Source organism: Lucilia sericata, unplaced genomic scaffold (genome assembly GCF_015586225.1).
Source record: "Lucilia sericata isolate MDLA Ls3-8-SP2 unplaced genomic scaffold, ASM1558622v1 Contig001141F_arrow, whole genome shotgun sequence".
Lineage (NCBI taxonomy): Eukaryota > Metazoa > Arthropoda > Insecta > Diptera > Calliphoridae > Lucilia > Lucilia sericata.
The window spans coordinates 111,733-135,276 of NW_023995112.1; the positions used below are offsets into that span (position 1 = coordinate 111,733).

At 33.6% G+C, this 23,544-nt stretch overlaps 1 protein-coding gene across 1 annotated transcript; it reads left to right on the forward strand.

Annotated features, from left to right (window-relative positions):
* Positions 1–17,739: 17,739 nt before the first annotated feature.
* LOC119610233 lies at positions 17,740–20,028 on the forward strand. Its single transcript, XM_037965362.1, has 2 exons — positions 17,740–19,823; positions 19,894–20,028. Exons 1-2 carry the CDS (start codon positions 18,423–18,425, stop codon positions 19,900–19,902), a joined length of 1,410 nt encoding a protein of 469 aa, XP_037821290.1. The 5' UTR covers positions 17,740–18,422; the 3' UTR covers positions 19,903–20,028.
* The last annotated feature ends 3,516 nt before the right edge of the window (positions 20,029–23,544 follow it).

Below are 23,544 nucleotides of genomic sequence, written 5' to 3' on the forward strand. Positions count from 1 at the left end.
TAAGACTATAAATTTAACTGTCGATATGAGTGATGGATTTAAGGAAATATGCATACCTTTTTGGTGTACGTACATGCATACATTCATATATGTATCTACTGACACATTCAGCATTTGTTTATTAAGATGGCCCATTTGAGTGGAAAAGAAATAGTTGTCGTAGTCCTTAAGTTAAATTTAATCTTATTATCTTAATTTGTTTTCCCATTTTACAAAATTCATTTAGGGATATTTTGTCTTATTCTCAATGGATTCTAAATCCATTTTATTAGCTTGATTTTAGCCTCCCACAGAATTGCTATGGGGTCTAGATCCGGATATTGTGAGTTGCCAAAAAATTGTTGCCTAAAAGTTTGATTACTAACGATTATTACCTCGTAAGAATTTGCTAGCAATTGTTATTTTTCAGCATTCATAACATATATCAAATTTGAATCCCTGTTATGATTGCTGGTAACTGATATCTGGAAGAATAATGTCCGATACCGTTTGTCATCAACAACATCAAAACCTTAAGCCTGTGTGTTCATTTGCAACGCTAGGTATAAAAAGTTATTATTTTAATCTTCCGATAAAAACTATCTACAACTTTTCTATGGCGTTTAGATCAGAAAATTGTAATCCATAATAAGTAAAACGAAATATAGTTAACATATTTCGTAAAATGCCACCCGAGGCTTGTAACCGTCATGAACTTCTTTGTGTGATGGCAATCCGAGGAAAAGAGGTGCGGCCTTTCAAATATCAAGTGGCCGCATGGAATTGTACCGCCCATGGTTTGAATTCGGTTCTCGTTTCATCGAAGGGTTTTGCATTCATTAGTTTAACTTCCCCAAGCTCGCTTCCTTTTACAACAACTACATTCACTCTTTCATTATTTCCGAGTAGTCCGGTACTCATGCAAAGCATAATACAGAAAGAGTTTTTGGTTATCGGCTTCTATCGGCCTAATTACCTTCTTAATGTCGGAAAATATGTTTACTTTTATTGGCACGATTTCCAATCCAATTCGCCTGGAAGTTAGTGCTGTGATTACCGGCGGGGCATGTGACCTTGATAATCTCCCCCATAATGCAGCTAGTCTGCCGGTACTATAAACTGGTGGTTCCTCAACCTTTCCTTGATATTATTTGACCTGGAATCGAACCAGATAACCTTTCTCATCTGGTTACACGGGAACAGTGCAGGGAAGAGCTTCGGCTTTGTCTTGTCGTGGTTATTGGAGAGGTCCATTTGGAATGCACGTGGTGGCTGTGCCTGATACAAGAGTATAGAATGCGGAATGGATGAAGGGTTGTGCAGGCCTCTCTCTCAGAGTATCTGATGTTTTTCTCAATGAATGTAACGGATAAATGAGAAAAGTCTGCTGGGATGAATTGTGATGGATGTAAGATATAGTATACAAGCGATACCATGGAATTTTCCTTCCTTGTCAAGATGTATTCAGGGCTAACTCTGTTCATGCCAGACTTAACACAGTTAGGCAGTATGAACTATGGCTTATTTGAAAAATTCGTATGACGGTCTACCGATAACGTCTCTAGTGCTGTTGCCGGATCGGAAGTTACGCATCTCGGAAGTTACGTACCGAGGCAGCAATGGTCAGAGATAAGAAAGCTAGAGTACTTGAGCAAAATGCTTGCACATACATGGAACGGCGGAACAATTGCCACATGCGCGCGACTGTTGCAAACCAAGGGCGATTATGAAAAGACCCCATAGTTATTAGTTTTAACCTCTTTTAACTTTCTACAGATGTCCTGTTGGATTTAGATTAATCCATAGTTTGGAATTTTTATATTGCTGGTTGCTGTGCGGTTCCGTAATTAGAGAAAATTTAACACCCTATTCAATAGGGCCTATTGTACTATTTCAAGGATACGATTTCCTCGTTCTTTTGGTGTCGAATCGTTGGCATAAATGTATGCAGTTTTTTTGTTTCAACCTACCGACGCAAAATCAGTCGTGAATTTAAGCCGATGGCAATCAAAATTTGTGTTAAAATCTGCTTTTCAACATTTTCTAGGATAATCCACAGATTATTTCTCCTCCTCCAACTTTTCCGAAAATGCTACGTGATTAATCTTTACGCAATGTCATACAAATGAAATATTACTTTGGGCTCTAAGTTTGTTAAGTTTATCGAGAAGTCAATTCGAGTTTCTTACTTTAATTATTAATTTATCTATGCGGAACCATTTCAGAAATTCCAATTCCTCCTTCAAATCATTACTACAGTGACCTTCCTAATGAACATACAAACAAATGTACATACATACATATTTACATATGTTTATATACATACATATGAACGTTTAAAAATGTATGTTCATTGTATTTGTGTATTAGGAGCAACAACAGCAGTACATTCATTCTTTCATTATTCGGATCTAAGATCATGTTTTATATGAGTGTCGATTGTTATTGTTTCAGTAGTTTAGGTCATGTTAAAATATTTTCTTCCTCTATAAAAACATGTTTTAATGTTTTGTTTAAGTTTTAGTTAACAATACTTCCGCCATCAGTGATGCTGTTGCTGCAGGTTACATTTAGTTCTATGGTTTCGACCTCATATATAAAAGGTAAATTTAAAAGAATGCATTCAATACTCTTGTCATATCGTTCATTTAGTACAATACTGGAATAACTCAAATAACATCGGCACTTAATGTAATGTAAATTTTAAATAATACCGAATTTCGAGTTATGCTTGTCTTGTAGCAAATAAGCGATATGATCCTCATAGAGCTATTTATACATTTATTAGAATACACTCTATTAAAGCTTCCCTGTTTTACGATATATGTATTTAACTAAGTGTATGTAGTTGTAGTTATTGTTAAAATGATGGTTTGTTTGTTGGTATTTAGTTTAATTGTATGTGTATATATGTTTTCCTCCACAACTACAAGTTTAAACAAGGACTATGTGCATGTGTGTGTGTAATGATACCGTGCCCGCTCTCGAAGTTGTTCAGGTTAATAGGTAATTAAGTTTTGTATGTTTTCACTGTTCTACCTCATTGTTTTTAGTAGCAAAAAGCACAAACACCAACACATAAACGGCTGCAACAAATACAACATTATAACAACACACCATTGCCGATACCAACCTTATACGGCGTCAATAATGTGTGTGTGTGTGTTTCTCTTTTAGAAATTTGTGAAATACAGAAGGACCTTTTACTAATTCACAATTGTTAAAAGTCACGATTTAACATTAAATTCCATAAATGTATGTTGAAATTAAATGCCCGTGGACATGTGTGGAGTTAGAGTTGAACTGTAGAGAAGTCTACGTTAAAAAATCGAATGTGTATAACAAATAAGCTTTAAGTTGTATTAGTAACAAATTTTGGAGAAGCAATTAAGTAGTTGGGTTTAAAAATTGTAAATTGGAAAAATTAAAGAAAATTAAATTTTTTGTGATAGATTGCAACTATTAACAGCAACTATTTATATTTCCATTGATATTACTTTTACGGGCATGACTCTTGATCTTGATAACCTTATTTTGTTATGCCCTTAAAATGTTTTTGCAGAAATATTATGGTTTCTAAAAGATCAAGAACTTCATGGTGGAAAACCCTTATATAGCAATCTATGAAAAGTTCTGTAGAATTTTCAATCTGAGTGACTTTGATGGTCTCCTGATACTATAAACTGAAAGGGTCAAATGTATCTTCGGCCTTTCCTTGGAATGTTTTGACCAGGTAGCCTTTCAATCTGATACCACGGGAACCAGTTGCCCACAAGGTAGAGTTTCGGACTTTGTCATGTCCCGGTTATTAGAGAGGTCCCTTGGTTAAAAGACTGAATGTCTATAATTCGGGATAAGTTCGGTACTGTCGTGGAAACAACAGATATCCCGCAGTGGAGTGACTGCGGGACCAAGCGTTGGAAATGAGAGAGAGAAGTACGCTGGGTTGAATGGTGATAGATGTAAGAAACACCCTGTGATTGGAAAAGCACAACCGTGAAATAAGGCCAACATGGCAGATGTTCACGTAAAGCCCTTTGAATTATCCCTAGATCCATTAGTTTCCCAATTTAGAGCCATTCGTGTTACAACAGATTGTTGCAAACGACAGAATTAATAACAAAATATAATTAAATTTTGAGTGCGGAAACGATTTAATATAAAACTTATAAATCTGACGATTACGAAAATATACGGGAAAACTTTATAATTTAGCTTAAATTTTCTAAATTTCTATCAATCCAGAAACAAAGATTCAAACACACATACCTACAAGAAAAAACAAAAATTGCAATTTAAAGTGGCAGCAACCACCACAAAACATTTGTTTAGAACGATATTGAGGGAAAACAGAAGCCACAAACGAGCAATTGTTCTTAACATAAATGCAACCACCTTCAACTTTTTGAATATTTTTTTTTGCAAATTTTGTTAAAGGGTAGAATGCAAACAAAAAAGTATTTAATGCAACGAAGAGTGAAATATATGCATGCAACAGTATTCATTGCATATAAAAAAAAGAAACAGAAGGAGAAGACGAAAAAAATTCTACCAAAAACTACAGAAGCAAGAGGAAAAGCATATACAAACTCCCTTTCAGCATAAAAATGCACAACATGTAGAACCAAAGAAATGAATGTATGAATGGATGGCTGGCTGGCTAAAGGACTGAGTGAGTGAGTGACTGAATGCATTAAGAATGCGTGCATGTGTGATGTAAAGCAGCCACGTTAAAAGAAAGACACAGCAGAGAACTGTAGAATTGCAAGCACAATTTCATTTTCACACTTGTAAAAATTGGCGCATTTAGTAAAATATTTCCTCCTACAAATAAAAAATATTCCACAAAATACTTGCAAGTTATTGAAAGAACAGAAATATTTTAAGATGAAAATAAAACAAATAAATAAAAAACAAAAATAAAAATGTAAAAAAATTTAAGAACACAAAACAGGAGAATTGAAATGCAGTTATTGAAGTCACATTAACAATAAAAACAAAAAACTAAATAAATGTGGAAAAATAAACAAAACTCAAGGTAAAACTATAATAAAGCATAAACAATGCAATAGTAGTGCGTTACACAGAAGAAGAAAATTATAGCAGTATATATCAATAAAAGAACTTATGTAATAACGGAATGCATTTCATTCAATTATCCCCTAAAATGGATGAAAAAAATATTTAAAAAATTTTCTTTAATTTACTTAATATGTATTTATGTTACTCATACAGGAAGTTTCACAATAGAACAGTTGTTTTGAATATTTCAAACAGAAAAATATAATCAAAATTTTTGTAAAATAAATTAATTACTTCAGCATTAATAATGTTAATAAATAATGCAAATGAAATGACTTGTTAGAAAAATATTTAATTCACATTAGGGTGATCGATTATTCGACATTTTCCAAAAACCGGTTTTCGAATAGTTCGAATAGTTGACATTTCAAAAAAACCGGTTGATATTTTTCAAATTCAGAAAAAACCGGTTAACCGGTTTTTCATAATAAATAAAAAAATATATGTTAATTTAAAGAAATTAATGTTTATGATTAAATTTGATTAATAAAACATGGCCCGAAATGATTTTTAACAGTTTAACAGATTATAACTTTAGATCTAGTCGTCTGATTTACATTATTTCTTTAATATAAAAAAAATTAGGAAAAAAGTGGACACTTCTGTTAAACATAAGGTACTATGTAATCCTAGCTTATTCTAAAGCCCTTTTAGGAAATTTTCATAGGCATTCCAACACTTCCATAATATTTCAGCGGTAAATTAATTATTGTAATTGGAATATAATCTTAAGATTAATAAAATTTTATAAAACAGTTATCAATTTTACAAATAAAATTTTTTAATTAATTAGGAAAATCAAAAAAGTTTAACCAATGGTGCTTTAGAAAAATATATCCTAGTTCCTGGACTCGAATATTTTTAAATTTAAACGGGCTGTATTATTTACTTCAAAATTTCATTTAAATAATCTTTGAATACAAAGCAAATAAAAGTATTCGAAACCGGTTTTTAAAAAGTGAAAAAACCGAGTTATTCGATATTCGAAAAATCAACATTTAGAAAAAACCGACACTGGTAAAGCAGAAAAAACCGGTTTTAAAACCGGTTGAAAAATCGAGTCGATCACCCTAATTCACATACAATACTTTTGTATGTATGCACTTATACCCAGTACTTTCATAAGTTCAGGTTTGGTGGGGGTAGGGTGGTAATGATTTCATAAAGTAATTGAGCAATAACCAATTACTATTAAAATTACTTGTAATATGTAATTGACCAATAACCAATCACTTGTAATTGTAAATGAAGTTTTGCCAATTACTTTTCTTTCGTAATTCTTCTTCTTAAGATTCCGTTTTTTGTTGGAATTCCAATTTTCGATTGTAGCGTTACTGAATGCGGAAACATAATCGAAATACAGAATAGGGTTGAGTAATTAATTTGTAAATAATCATAAAAACTTATTCTATAATATTTCAATAATTGTAATTGATATTTTTTTAACAATTATATATAACTAGCTATACCCAGTGTGCTTTGCTACCCTAAAAGGAATATGTATAAATAAATACCAGATTTATTATATGTTACATATGAAAGATGTCAAGCAAATTATTGCAAGTTCGCCAGTTTCTATCTTTCGCCAATTTCTATCTATCTATAAAAAATTTGAATAATATAAGAGTTTCCAAGATGCACGAAATTTTGTATTTAATTCATATATGTTGTGCCAAGCCACTCATTGAAAGTCCGCCCGTTATGCTCTAAATGTTCACATGAATTTCAAAGTTCTCCATGTAAAAGAAGATTCTAGCTCTAATAGTTTCTCAAATATACGAATTTTTCTATTTGATTCATGTGGGGGCTTCAAGGCCCCCCAGATGAAAGTCCGCTTTTTTTCCTCCAAAATGTTCAGATGAATATTTAAGTTCTTCGTGCGAAATTTGAAGAATTTAGTTCCATTAGTTTTCCAGATAAACGAATTTTTGTCTTTAATTAATATGGGAGGTGCCGCTCCCCTCATGGGTAGTCCGCCAATTTATTACCCAAAATGTTTAGATGGATGTTAAAGTTTTTCGTGCTAAATTTGAAGATTCTAACTGTAATAGTTTCCAAGATAAACGTATTTTTGTATTTAATTTATATAGGAGGTGTCACGCCCCCTAATTATAGTCCGCCTACTTTTTGTCCTAAATAATTATATTGACACTAAAGTTGCTCCGACAAAATTTGAGGACTCTAACTGTTATATTATCTAAAATATACGGATTTAATATTTTCTTAATATAGGCGTGGCTCCTCGCCCACTTGGAATTTCAAAACAAAAAGTAGCCTATTACCTATTCCAGACACACAGGAATACGCTGTGAAAATTTGAATAAAATCGGTTCAGCCGTTTAGTAGTCTATAACGTTCAAACATACAAACATATAAACTTACAAACAAACACACATTCATTTTTATATATATAGAAGAAGATTATACATTACAAGTAATTGGAATGTAATTCTAATTACATGTAAACAGTAATTGACCTTGTAATGTAAGGAAGTAGTTCTCGAAAATAGGTCTCAGAGTTATCAAAATAAGCTTGGGTCGCATCCGTATCACTACATATCATGTATGTAGCTGGAGTATGAAAACTAATTGTATCGAACTTGTAAAATTACTAGGTTCATATATAAATAAAGGAGTTTAGATTAAATACACACATGTTATAAATACGTTCATAGAAAAACATAATCATACATTCACAAGTACATACATACGTATAAAAGAATACATAACCTTTCTTACAAACATACAAATACATACATAATATGGAATATTGCTCCATTCATGTGAGCACATTTGAGTAGTTAACAAGCCGTGAAAACGGTATTTGAATTTAAACGATGAAACAAATTACAATCATTTGATGTTTTTTATACCCTACAGCACTATAGTGGGTTGGGTATTATGCGTTTATATTGATATTTGTAACACAAACACACAGTCGGCTCAGAATTGCTTTCTGAGTCGATTAAGCAAAGTCAGTCTGTCCTTATAAACTATGAGCGCTCGGTACAGTTCCAAATTTTCAAGATTATTTGATGGACCCAAAGCTTATTGAAAAATTGGTCCATTAATTCAATATAAACCCTACCACATAAGCCCTCTTTCAAAAAAAATACCAATCCATACCAAGGGTATGGATTGGTCGGGCATTGCCGACTATAGATCCTTACTTGTTTCATTACAAACAACCGTACATATCCAGCAGTTAAGTATTTTTTATCCATTAATGTTTATGAATGTAAAGGACTTAAAATAATAAATAAATTTATGAATTATACTAGCGGATTTAGTGACAGTAAAAATAGTATGAGAATCATCATCATTAGATGCTAGATTACCAGAATCACAAAAATGGGAATAAAAAATGTCGAATGTCGGAAGTAAAGAGAACTAGCAGACATTGTAACCTGATAGGCTCGAGTTACTAATAACCCTCAGGGCTGAATACAGAGAACATGTTTTGTTTTCCGAAGACCTTCATCTGTATGACATATCAATTTGGATGTGATCTATATGAATAGTTCTATTAAAGTAGTAATACTATACTAATATGAATTTAGATAAAGGATATCATCATTAAATTATATACCTAGCTAATATAAAGTTTAAGACTTAATCCTCCAATAACACATCTTCAAATAAACTACAAGTACCCACTTTCCACACACGCACTTACTTCCTATACAATTGATAAACAAACACGATTTTAATCTTTTGAATTAGAACAAAAATACCACTACATATCTTTAAAACACTTTAAACAATTCGCATAGTTTTTGCTACAAAAACGAACAGACAAACAATTTTAGCCGGTATCTTTTACATAAAAGTTTTGCGACATTTTCATGGATTTCATTTTGGCATTGTTATGGATTCAATCTTTTCGACCCTTTCCTTTCAACTGAACAGGACGCACGCATACCGAACGAGTGCATACATGCAGTAAATTACATAACTTTGACATTTGGCAAAATAAAAAAATGTCCCGGACAAATGGAAAAAAATATAGAAAGAAAGTTCTTCACAAAAGAATTTTTCACACACGGTGGAAAAGAAAAAATAAAAGGACAAAAAATACACGCACACAAAACAATATATGGCCTACAACCAAAAGTCATTGATAAGAAACTTAAAACAAAAGCTGCAAAACAACACAAAAGTCCATACATAAATGGTCTGGTCTATTTCATCAAACCAGCCGTCTAAGTCTTAGTTACATACATTTACTCATTTTTTTCCCCAGAACACATATGACTTAATTCTTTTTTCCATTTTGTTCACTTTTTGTTTGTATGGAATGTTTAGATGACTTCTGTTTTTGGAATGGATTACATGTTGTGAGCTTGAGTTCCAGAGTGTGTGTGTGTGTAAGTTTATATAAAAAATACCATTATGGGTTAGAAAAGTTCTGCAACAACTCGCAGACTGTTTGGTAGACTCAATGGTTGTTCTTTCGCCAGTCTACTTGCAAAAAGTAATAAATTTGAAAAATGTAAGAATTTTTTGAATACTACTCCTATCAGTTAAAGCAGCCTGTAGATTTTTTTATGTTTTTTGTTCATCGTTTTTTTTTTTTTTATTTTTCAGTATTTTTTAGCTTGTTTTGGTGTCATATTTTTCATTGAAGAATATCTTAAGGGTTTTGTAACGTTAACATGAAATTCATAAATGTGAATGATATATGGATGGCTGTTCATTTTTGTGAACAATGTCAATGTTTTCATTACAAAATTGTTAAGGGAATGGAATTGTTTTTTCTTTAGTTTTCTGTTTAAAGGTGATTTAAATAACAAAGTTAAGATTTAAACCGTATTTTTTTTTTTTTTTTTTTTTGGAAAAAATTTATTTAAACATAAAATTTACTTAAACCTAGTTAAAAACTCAACAGTCCCCATAGCGGTCTAGGAGTAACCTTACGGATCTGCTGTAATACACATCCTTATTAGTATCCAGTCTAGTCTAAAGTATAGTCCAGTTAATAGTCTAGTCTATAGTCTAGTCAATAATCTAGTCAATAGTCTAGTCAATAGTCTAGTCTATAGTCTAGTCTATAGTCTAGTCTATAGTCTAGTCTAGTCTATAGTCTAGTCTATAGTCTAGTCTATAGTCTAGTCTATAGTCTAGTCTATAGTCTAGTCTAGTCTAGTCTAGTCTAGTCTAGTCTAGTCTAGTCTAGTCTAGTCTAGTCTAGTCTAGTCTAGTCTAGTCTAGTCTAGTCTAGTCTAGTCTAGTCTAGTCTAGTCTAGTCTAGTCTAGTCTAGTTAGTCTAGTCTATAGTCGATAGTCTATAGTCTATAGTCGATAGTCTATAGTCTATAGTCCATAGTCTATAGTCTAGTCTAGTCTAGTCTATAGTCTAGTCTAGTCTAGTCTAGTCAGTCTATAGTCTAGCCTATAGTCTAGTCTATAGTCTAGTCTATAGTCTAGTCTATAGTCTAGTCTATAGTCTAGTCTATAGTCTAGTCTATAGTCTAGTCTATAGTCTAGTCTATAGTCTAGTCTATAGTCTAGTCTATAGTCTAGTCTATAGTCTAGTTCTATAGTCTAGTCTATAGTCTAGTCTATAGTCTAGTCTATAGTCAGTCTATAGTCTAGTCTAGTCTAGTCTATAGTCTAGTCTATAGTCTAGTCTATAGTCTAGTCTATAGTCTAGTCTATAGTCTAGTCTATAGTCTAGTCTATAGTCTATAGTCTATAGTCTATAGTCTATAGTCTATAGTCTATAGTCTATAGTCTATAGTCTATAGTCTATAGTCTATAGTCTATAGTCTATAGTCTATAGTCTATAGTCTATAGTCTATAGTCTATAGTCTAGTCTAGTCTAGTCTAGTCTAGTCTATAGTCTAGTCTAGTAGTCTAGTCTAGTCTAGTCTAGTCTAGTCTAGTCTAGTCTAGTCTAGTCTAGTCTAGTAGTCTAGTCTAGTCTCTAGTCTATAGTCTATAGTCTAGTCTAGTCTATAGTCTAGTCTATAGTCTAGTCTATAGTCTAGTCTATAGTCTAGTCTATAGTCTAGTCTATAGTCTAGTCTATAGTCTAGTCTATAGTCTAGTCTATAGTCTAGTCTATAGTCTAGTCTATAGTCTAGTCTATAGTCTAGTCTATAGTCTAGTCTATAGTCTAGTCTATAGTCTAGTCTATAGTCTAGTCTATAGTCTAGTCTATAGTCTAGTCTATAGTCTAGTCTATAGTCTAGTCTATAGTCTAGTCTATAGTCTAGTCTATAGTCTAGTCTATAGTCTAGTCTAGTCTATAGTCTAGTCTATAGTCTAGTCTATAGTCTAGTCTATAGTCTAGTCTATAGTCTAGTCTATAGTCTAGTCTATAGTCTAGTCTATAGTCTAGTCTATAGTCTAGTCTATAGTCTAGTCTATAGTCTAGTCTATAGTCTAGTCTATAGTCTAGTCTATAGTCTAGTCTATAGTCTAGTCTATAGTCTAGTCTATAGTCTAGTCTATAGTCTAGTCTATAGTCTAGTCTATAGTCTAGTCTATAGTCTAGTCTATAGTCTAGTCTATAGTCTAGTCTAGTCTAGTCTATAGTCTAGTCTATAGTCTAGTCTATAGTCTAGTCTATAGTCTAGTCTATAGTCTAGTCTATAGTCTAGTCTATAGTCTAGTCTATAGTCTAGTCTATAGTCTAGTCTATAGTCTAGTCTATAGTCTAGTCTATAGTCTAGTCTATAGTCTAGTCTATAGTCTAGTCTATAGTCTAGTCTATAGTCTAGTCTATAGTCTAGTCTATAGTCTAGTCTATAGTCTAGTCTATAGTCTAGTCTATAGTCTAGTCTATAGTCTAGTCTATAGTCTAGTCTATAGTCTAGTCTATAGTCTAGTCTATAGTCTAGTCTATAGTCTAGTCTATAGTCTAGTCTATAGTCTAGTCTATAGTCTAGTCTATAGTCTAGTCTATAGTCTAGTCTATAGTCTAGTCTATAGTCTAGTCTATAGTCTAGTCTATAGTCTAGTCTATAGTCTAGTCTATAGTCTAGTCTATAGTCTAGTCTATAGTCTAGTCTATAGTCTAGTCTATAGTCTAGTCTTTAGTGTACTCTAGTGAAATCTTCTAATATCGAATTGGCTTAGTACCCCTAACTAATTCCTTATTAGATATACACTCTAAACAATTAGCTACAAATTTTATTCAAAAAATTTAATTAATGTTATTGATAATGACCACTCATTACCAAGTAATGTATAAAGTAACTATATTACTCATTACCAAAATTAGAAAATATTTTACTGGGATGCAATAACAATCCAAACAACACATGCTTTAAAAGGTTAAACTTAGATCAACTCTAAAGCAATTTAATCAATTTGACTAAAAAAAATTAAACCAAAATATTGAAATCACTTTTTCCAACTCAATAATTTCACCCCTTTTTTCTAGAAAAAATCACTGATAATTTGACTACATTACGAAAAATTAATGTAATTTTAATAAAACATTTTTCGCAAACATTAACAACAATTTAATGTATCCTTTTTCCTTCCCAAACAACTACAAACACAATCACAACAACATTAAATTCATATCACGCAATACAATCTTTATTGGCAAAATAATAGATTCAGTAAAAAGAAATTCAATCAATTTTGGAAGAATGAAAAAAAAACTACACGGGTAGAAAATGGAAATAAAACTGACACACGAATAACCAACGAAAAAAAAATAAAATAAACTTAAACACAAAAATAATGTAAAAATAAGGAACAACACCCCCATTTTAATATTTCCTTTACTTTTATTTTTCTATTTGGAAGTGGTATTGTTGTTGTTCAAATAAAACAACAACAAAAACAATTGTTATCAGAGAAAAAATATTGAAAGAATAACATTTTTGTAAATTGTCGATGAACAGATAAATCTGAATTTATTGTAGTTGTTGTTGGTGAAAATGGTTAATTGGCATTTTTAAGTGGTAGAGGGAAATAAAAAAGGACGACTTTTATTTTTCTAAATTTATTATTTACTTATGCAAAAGATAAAAGAATTGTCTAGTATTTATTTGTTTAGAAAAAGCTAATGAAAGTCTGTCTATATTTATATTTTGAAAAAGAAGACCCTTATGTAAGCAATGTATTAAAATAAAGGATATTATTTAAAATATTTAAAGTTTAAACGGGCAGCATGAGTTCAAAACGAATCAAACGTGATCTATTTATAGTAAAAATAAAAATCTTTTAACTAAATTCTTAACATTTACATACATTTTTTGGAAACATTTTAAAATTCTAGTACTTATACCTTGTTAAATTTTTAATAACCTTTCTAAATCACTAAAACTGACCCCATTCATTGTAGCGCACATTAAGCAGCCAACAAAATCAAGGGGACATGATTTGAAAACTTCCGCTTCCGCGAATATTTTACCCGTTATTACAATAATGTAACCCTTGATGCAGAGACAAATACAAAAGAAAAAAAAAAACAAAATAAATATGTAATTTTTCATTAAAATTAAAATCACAATCAAGCTAAAAATTTCCGCCACAAGAAGTATGAGAACTTACAACCAAAGCTAAACGAACGAAAGTTTCATTCACCCCCTTTTTGCAAACAGCAAAAAAAAAAACAGTAAAATAAATAAAATTATAAACAAGAAAAATGTTGGTGATTGCATCAACAGGATGACTACTATTGATGCTGCTACTGTTGCTGTTTGTAAGTACTACCGCTACGTTGAGGGTGTAATAAGTTTAAATATATAGTTCTGGAATGTTCATAAAATTCCGAACAGTAATGATCTCAACATGTTAAAATAATATAATATTTCGCCTGAACGATAAAATCGGCCCACAGTGGTGTAGAAATAGAAAAATACGGAAATAATTATGAAATTTCACATACGTTAAGAGGAAGTGTTGTAGTATGGCGTAGGATACCTCGGGCATGTTATATTTTTAAAATCGACTCGACTATAGACTAGACTATAGATTAGACTATAAACTAGACTATAGACTAGACTATAGACTAGACTATAGACTAGACTATAGACTAGACTATAGACTAGACTATAGACTAGACTATAGACTAGACTATAGACTAGACTATAGACTAGAATATAGACTAGACTATAGACTAGACTATAGACTAGACTATAGACTAGACTATAGACTAGACTATAGACTAGACTATAGACTAGACTATAGACTAGACTATAGACTAGACTATAGACTAGACTATAGACTAGACTATAGACTAGACTATAGACTAGACTATAGACTAGACTAGACTAGGCTATAGACTATAGACTAGACTATAGACTAGACTATAGACTAGACTATAGACTAGACTATAGACTAGACTATAGACTAGACTATAGACTAGACTATAGACTAGACTATAGACTAGACTATAGACTAGACTATAGACTAGACTATAGACTAGACTATAGACTAGACTATAGACTAGACTATAGACTAGACTATAGACTAGACTATAGACTAGACTATAGACTAGACTATAGACTAGACTATAGACTAGACTATAGACTAGACTATAGACTAGACTATAGACTAGACTATAGACTAGACTATAGACTAGACTATAGACTAGACTATAGACTAGACTATAGACTAGACTATAGACTAGACTATAGACTACTAGACTAGCTAGACTAGACTATAGACTAGACTATAGACTAGACTATAGACTAGACTATGACTATAGACTAGACTATAGACTAGACTATAGACTAGACTATAGACTAGACTATAGACTAGACTATAGACTAGACTATAGACTAGACTATAGACTAGACTATAGACTAGATTATAGACTAGACTATAGACTAGACTATAGACTAGACTATAGACTAGACTATAGACTAGACTATAGACTAGACTATAGACTAGACTATAGACTAGACTATAGACTAGACTATAGACTAGACTATAGACTAGACTATAGACTAGACTATAGACTAGACTATAGACTAGACTATAGACTAGACTATAGACTAGACTATAGACTAGACTATAGACTAGACTATAGACTAGACTATAGACTAGACTATAGACTAGACTATAGACTAGACTATAGACTAGACTATAGACTAGACTATAGAGACTATAGACTAGACTATAGACTAGACTATAGACTAGACTATAGACTAGACTATAGACTAGACTATAGACTAGACTATAGACTAGACTATAGACTAGACTATAGACTAGACTATAGACTAGACTATAGACTAGACTATAGACTAGACTATAGACTAGACTATAGACTAGACTATAGACTAGACTATAGACTAGACTATAGACTAGACTATAGACTAGACTATAGACTAGACTATAGACTAGACTATAGACTAGACTATAGACTAGACTATAGACTAGACTATAGACTAGACTATAGACTAGACTATAGACTAGACTATAGACTAGACTATAGACTAGACTATAGACTAGACTATAGACTAGACTATAGACTAGACTATAGACTAGACTATAGACTAGACTATAGACTAGACTATAGACTAGACTATAGACTAGACTATAGACTAGACTATCTAGACTAGACTATAGACTAGACTATAGACTAGACTATAGACTAGACTATAGACTAGACTATAGACTAGACTATAGACTAGACTATAGACTAGACTATAGACTAGACTATAGACTAGACTATAGACTAGACTATAGACTAGACTATAGACTAGACTATAGACTAGACTATAGACTAGACTATAGACTAGACTATAGACTAGACTATAGACTAGACTATAGACTAGACTATAGACTAGACTATAGACTAGACTATAGGACTAGACTATAGACTAGACTATAGACTAGACTATAGACTAGACTATAGACTAGACTATAGGACTAGACTATAGACTAGACTATAGACTAGACTATAGACTAGACTATAGACTAGACTATAGACTAGACTATAGACTAGACTATAGACTAGACTATAGACTAGACTATAGACTAGACTATAGACTAGACTATAGACTAGACTATAGACTAGACTATAGACTAGACTATAGACTAGACTAGACTAGACTATAGACTAGACTATAGACTAGACTATAGACTAGACTATAGAACTAGACTATAGACTAGACTATAGACTAGACTATAGACTAGACTATAGACTAGACTATAGACTAGACTATAGACTAGACTATAGACTAGACTATAGACTAGACTATAGACTAGACTATAGACTAGACTATAGACTAGACTATAGACTAGACTATAGACTAGACTATAGACTAGACTATAGACTAGACTATAGACTAGACTATAGACTAGACTATAGACTAGACTATAGACTAGACTATAGACTAGACTATAGACTAGACTATAGACTAGACTATAGACTAGACTATATTTTGTAAAGGTATAATTTCTTTGCCAAATATTCATATCGAAACTTATCCGACATCATACGCACCCTCAAACACTTTCGTCCAGCCAGTACTTAAAGTATTTCCCTTTTTTCATACACACGCACACTAAAGCAAAACAAATAAATAAAATGATACCGATACCAAGCCAAAACCATTCCATCCCATTCCAAACCAAACAAGTTGCATTCACTTTTAAATTGTAAACTCACAGTGAATATATCTGTTGTTCACTCTTTCGTCCTTTTTGGTTTTTTTTTTCGTTTTTGCATCAATGAAGTACCAAGTAAGCGAGCACTTAAATAATTGCATTTGCTGGTAGTTGATGTTATTGTGGGTAAAAATTGCTCACATACAAACAGACACTCACATACTGATGCACACACAACGAACGACAAACAGCCTTTACATTTATTGTCTCCGTCAGCGTCATCAACAACGACATGGAGAAACCCTTAACAATCCACCAAAAAAACAAAAATAACGAAATTGGGTAAAAATTTGGAGATGAAAAAAAAGGAGAAGAGTCTGCATTAAATCCCCACTTTTCATTTCTTGGTATAATGGTGCGTCAGTCTACATTCATTTAAACGCATTTACAGACAGACAGACAGACTTTGCTCGGTTTTCACTGGCATTCAGTCCATGAGTAAGTGACTGTGTGCGTGTGTGTATTTTTATGGGTATTTTGGTTTGTTGGTTAAATACACTTTTTCCGCTTTGGTTTTGTCTGAAACTTGGCTATTGTTGCTTTTTTTTGTTTTAGAGAATTTACTGTATATTTTATGTTGGGGTTAAAAGCAACAACAATTGCATTTTATCTTTGCCATCCAAACAACCAAAGGAAAACAGTCAGTGATATCAACCAACATACTTGTGAAACATTTCTGATTTAGAATATAAAATATTGTAAATAAAATATGTATGAGAATCTTTTACAAAATTTGCCATGACTTTTAATGATTTTAAAAGGAGAAAAAACAACAAAATTTTTCTTTTTTTAAGAAAATCAAAAGAAGGAAATGTTTATGAACCTAATCTGGGAAAAAAAGAAAAGTTAAATACTTTTAACGACAATGAATTATTAATAAACTATAGTTGAAAGTTTGTAATTTACAGAAAATTTTTGGTAGTTTAAAATTGGAAATATGTATGTATATTGAAGAGTATAGGGAGTATGTTGTGTATGTAGAATTTGTTGCACTTAATTTAAAATTCAATTCAAACATCGAACGAAAGTGTTGGAAACTTAATTTAACAAGTACATATTTTTCAAAGTGCGCTAAATAGAAATGTAGCCAATATGTGGTATACTTCCCCGTTTGGCATGTTTCCCTTTATCCAACAAGCATTTTTTATTATTAATATATTATTTATATGTAACTGTATAGTTTAAGTATACTCATCCTTGTTTATTCATGTCCATTGTCGTTAAACAACAGTTATGTTTTCTTATATTCTTTTCCACATTGTTTTTTTTATGTAAAAGTAATACTGTCTAAATACTTAATAAAGCATAGAGAAGTCAGTCTTGTTATAAAAGTTGAACAGATAAGTTGTTTTATTCGTTCGCGCATGCTACTTGCTACAATTTCAGAAGTGGGATATAAAGAACAAAAAGTGCAAAAAAAAAATAAAAAAGTTTTTGTGAGAACATTGTTTAAGTTAAGCAACAAGTGTGGAAGGAAGAACGAAAATAATTTAAAGTGAGAAAAGAAAAAAAAAGAGATAAATTTTTCTTGGGAACATTGTTTCAAATGAACAACAAGTGAAGGAGAAAATCAGATGAGAAAAAAGAAATTTTTTTTTGTTCGTAAATAACAGACTGCAAGTGTAAAAGAGACAAACGGGAAAGATAAGAAAAATTTTGTTGTTGTTGAGAACACTTTTTAAAGTAAATCAGTGCGAAAACAAAGACGAAACAAGGAAAAGAAAAGTGTTGAAGCGAATATCGTGAAGAATTTATTTTTATGTGAACGGAACTATTGGAAAATGGATGAAATAAATCCAAACAAGTATACGGCTGCGCAGTTGCGTGGATGGCTTCAGCAGCTGAACTTGCCGACGGCTGGCACAAAAAGTGCACTAGTTTTGCGACTCAACGACATACCGCAGAACGAAAGAGGTGTGTGTCCAATCGAAGACAACAGTTTAGCGACGAATGTAACTGATGGTGTTAGTGAGTGTGAATATGAGGACAATGAAACACAAGACAATGTCATTGAGAAAAGTAAACAGAAGAAAATTAATATGAACAGTGTTTTTGAGAAGGAGAATTATTTGCTAAAGAAAGAACTCGAAATTATAAGGAAAGAGAACGAACTTCTGATTAAGGAGAATGAATTTTATAAAAAGAAGGAAGAGTTCGAAAAATATAGACAAACAGTCTTGTGTGGGGGTGTGGAAATTAACACCGTTAACAGCGGTGGTGCGAATGAAAATGAGCAAAGTGCAAATGATAGAGATGGTGGTGCGAATGATGACAGTGGTTTAACAAATGAGTGCGGTGGCTGTGTAAATAATAGTGGTGGTGGAACAGTGAACGGAGTAAACAGTGGCGAAAATGATTGCAACAGTGGTGAAGTAAATAATAGCAGTACTGCATATGGTTGTAACGTTGGTGGTGAAGGCGTTAACATTGGCGAATATAGAGAAAACAACAATGAGCGTGAACAGAGCAGTATTGTAAAAGCTAAGGAAAATTCTGGTAGTGGTGGCAATACTTCTTTTACATTATTGAAGGAGTTGTTGCCAGAATATGATGGTTCTACCGCGCCAACTATTTTTGTTGCGCAAGTAAGAAATATAATGGAGCTGTATTCAGTAGACATAAGTACAGTGAAGGCATTACTAATGTCAAAGGTCAAAGGGAAAGCACAATGCTGGTTGCATGCCAAGTCTGATTACTTACACGAGGATCTGAATAAGCTGCTTGACGAGTTAACAGAATTGTTTGGAGATAAAGAAAATAAGCTTTCAATACGACGAAAGTTCGAATATAGAAAGTGGCAGTATAATGAAGACTTCATAACCTATTTTAATGACAAAGTTGTTTTGGCCGAGCGCTTGAGAATTCCTGAAGATGAGCTAATAGACTACGTCATCGAGGGGATCCCTGATAACAGTTTGAAAATCCACGCAAATTTGCAGTGTTTCCAGAGTAAATCGCAGCTTTTGATGGCTTTTTCTAAGATATCCTTAAAGGGACGTGAGCAAACTTACAACAAAGGAGAAAAGCGAGAATCTGGTGTTCGGTGCTACAACTGTAATTGCTTTGGACACTATGCGAGTGAGTGTCAGAAACCAAAGAGGGAAGTGGGTGCTTGCTATGGTTGTGGAAGCTTAAACCATCTCGTTGCTGCCTGCCCAGAACGGAAGACAGATAGACCCGAGGTAGAAAATAGATATTTAAGGTATTTTAAGTGTAGTTATGATGATAATTCTGTAAATTCTTTTTATATAGAATGCCTGATGGATACAGGGAGTCCCGCATGCTTTATAAAGAAATCTCTGATATCACAGAGGATTGGCTTGAAGCATATGAATAATGATAATTTTTCTTTTTATGGCCTAAATGGCACTGAATTTAGAACTTTTGGGAACATTTTACTTTACTTGAATTTTGAAAATAAATATGTTGGACTTGATGTATTTGTTGTTGATGATTCTGTGATGGTTTTTGATTGTATCCTTGGAAGGGATTTTCTTGACAAGGTAGGACTGATATTGGCTGACAAGAGGTCCGTGGTTGGGGAACGGGGAACGGATGATCATGTAGGGGGCGGCGATTTTGTGAGGGCAATTATGTCTATTGAATGTGGGAATATGTCTGAGGCTAGTGACCTGAGAATAGACGAACAGGTTGGGGACGATGGCAGGAGAAGATTAATAGAGTTATTTCTGGATACATATGTGGGCCCGGAAAGACCATCTGAACCCAAGACGAGAAGTGAGATTAAACTTAATTTGGACAAGCCGAGGCCGTTCAATTGCACGCCTAGAAGATTATCATATGACGAAAGGGAAAAGTTACAGGCAATTCTGGACGAATTCTTGGCGAAGGGATATATAAGGCCAAGTGAATCAGAATTTGCTTCGCCTATTGTGCTCGTGAAGAAGAAAAACGGGGAATTGCGTATGGGCGTGGATTATAGAACCCTGAATAAGATGACTCTAAGGGATAATTACCCAATTCCTCTTATTGACGAACTATTGGACCGATTGTCGGGAAAACAGTTCTTTACGAAGTTGGATTTGAAGAATGGTTTTTACCACGTTTATGTTGAGGATGAGTCTGTGAAATACACATCCTTTGTTACCCCACTTGGTCAATATGAGTTTTTAAGAATGCCGTTCGGGTTGAAGAATGCACCTTCTGTGTTCCAGCGGTTTGTGAACAAGGTTTTTGCGGATATGGTTAGGGATGGAAGGTTGATTGTTTATATGGATGACATTATGGTAGCTACTAGGGATGTTGAGGAACATTTCCGAATTCTTAAGGAAGTGTTCAAGCGTTTGGTGGATAACAAATTGGAATTGCGGTTGGATAAGTGTGAATTCTTGAGGACTAATGTTAAGTATTTGGGGTACGAAATCGATGGTAATGGTATTAAAGCTGACGACACGGGTCTGCGAGCTGTAAGGGATTTCCCTGTCCCTACTAATGTACATTCTGTTCGTAGCTTTCTTGGCCTCACTTCGTATTTTAGGAGGTTTGTGAAGGATTTTTCTACTATTGCTAAGCCATTGACGGATTTGACAAGAAAGGATAAGGTTTTCGAATTTGGAATCGATGAATTAAGGGCCTTTGAAGCTCTGAAGGAGAAATTATTGGGATGTCCCGTACTAGCACTGTATGATCCTAAGGATGAAACAGAATTACACTGTGATGCCAGTAGTGCGGGGTTTGGCGCTATCCTTTTACAGAAGAAGGACGATGGGAAGATGCATCCGGTATTTTATTATTCCAAAAGGACAAGTGAATCAGAGTCAAAGTACCACAGCTTCGAACTGGAAACCCTGGCTATTTTGTATGCTTTAAGACGTTTTAGAGTATACTTACATGGGAGGAAATTTAAGATTGTTACTGATTGCAACTCACTCACAATGACTCTTAACCGGAGGGAAATGAACCCAAGGATAGCGAGGTGGGCTTTGGAATTTCAGGATTATGATTATGTACTGGAACATAGAGCTGGTACTCGTATGCAGCATGTGGATGCGTTGAGTAGGAGTTTGCATGTGATGGTAATAGAGAGTAATAGTTTTGAGGAAAACTTAGTGATATGCCAGAACAGGGACCCAGGTTTGCTAAAACTAAAGGCGGAACTTCAGAACAAGCAGAGTAAAATGTATGAAATGAGAAATGGCATTCTATATAGGAAAACTAATAAGGATGATGTAGTATTATTTTGCGTACCAGAGGCGATGGAAAGTCACGTATTATATAGATACCATGATGAAATGGGGCACGTTGGGGTTGACAAGATGACGGATCTAATATCAGGTGGTTATTGGTTTCCCCATATAAGGAAAAAGGCTTCCGATCATGTTCAGAATTGTTTGAAGTGCATCTCTTACTCGGATAAGCATGGGAAAGAGGAGGGTTTTCTGAACAGTATTCCGAAATCTACGGCTCCATTTGATGTCATACACGTTGATCATTACGGCCCTGTTGACAATGGGAGACTTTTGAAACATATTTTGGTTGTTATCGACGCGACCACCAAATTCGTGAGGCTTTATCCCACGAAAACCACGAGGACAAAGGAGGTAGTGGAACATATGAAGGAATACTTCCGAGCATATAGTCGCCCGAAATGCGTTGTGAGTGATAGGGGAACCGCGTTCACTTCTTCGGAATTTCAGGACTTTTTGAACGAGTACGGCATACGACATATAAAGGTGGCGACTGGTTCTCCGCAGGCCAATGGACAGGTGGAGAGAGTTAACAGGAGTATAGGTCCAATGTTGGCGAAACTAGTTCGCCCGGAGAATGGAGTGTACTGGGATACGGTATTGGACAAGGTGGAGCATGCTTTGAACAACACCGTTCATAGGGCAGTTGGACAGCACCCAAGTGTGATGTTGTTTGGTTTAGGGCAGAGAGGTCCGGTGGTGGATACACTAAGGGAATGTATACTTGACGATCTTCAGCACAGGGCACAGGTCGACCACGGTTGTGTAAGGGAGGCGGCTTCTAGGAGACAGAAATCTTTACAGGACTACAACAAGCGATATGTTGATAAGCGTAGAAGACCGGGGACAGAATATTCAGTGGGTGACTACGTAATGATTAGGAATTTTGACTCACATGCGGGTGTGTCGAGGAAGTTGATTCCAAAATTTAGGGGACCGTACAGAATAGCCAAGGTTCTTAGGAATGATCGGTATTTGTTGGAGGATGTCGAGGGTTTCCAGCAGTCAAGAAATCCTTACAAGGGTGTATGGGCCATCGGGAATATCCGTCCATGGTTTAGGGGCCGAAATTGTATTGACCCGGCACGAGATCAGGTGATCTCGTCTGTCAGGATGGCCGAGTTGTAGCCAATATGTGGTATACTTCCCCGTTTGGCATGTTTCCCTTTATCCAACAAGCATTTTTTATTATTAATATATTATTTATATGTAACTGTATAGTTTAAGTATACTCATCCTTGTTTATTCATGTCCATTGTCGTTAAACAACAGTTATGTTTTCTTATATTCTTTTCCACATTGTTTTTTTTATGTAAAAGTAATACTGTCTAAATACTTAATAAAGCATAGAGAAGTCAGTCTTGTTATAAAAGTTGAACAGACAAGTTGTTTTATTCGTTCGCGCATGCTACTTGCTACAGAAATTTTAATTTCCCTATTACATCAGGTTTTTGAGATATCGTGTCTTTAAGTTTTTGGCCCTATTTATGACGTTATAATAGCGCGAAGACTCCTTTATTTAATTTGGAATGTCAACTAAAAGTCCTATCTATCAACTTTAAAATAAAGTATTAACCTCTTTTCCATATTTTTTCTTCTTCGAGATATCTTAACCTTCAGTTTGATGCGAATTCATGAGTAGGTCAATCCTTTAGGTAATTGTTGTTTAGCCTCGGGGTTAAATATTTGTTAGCCA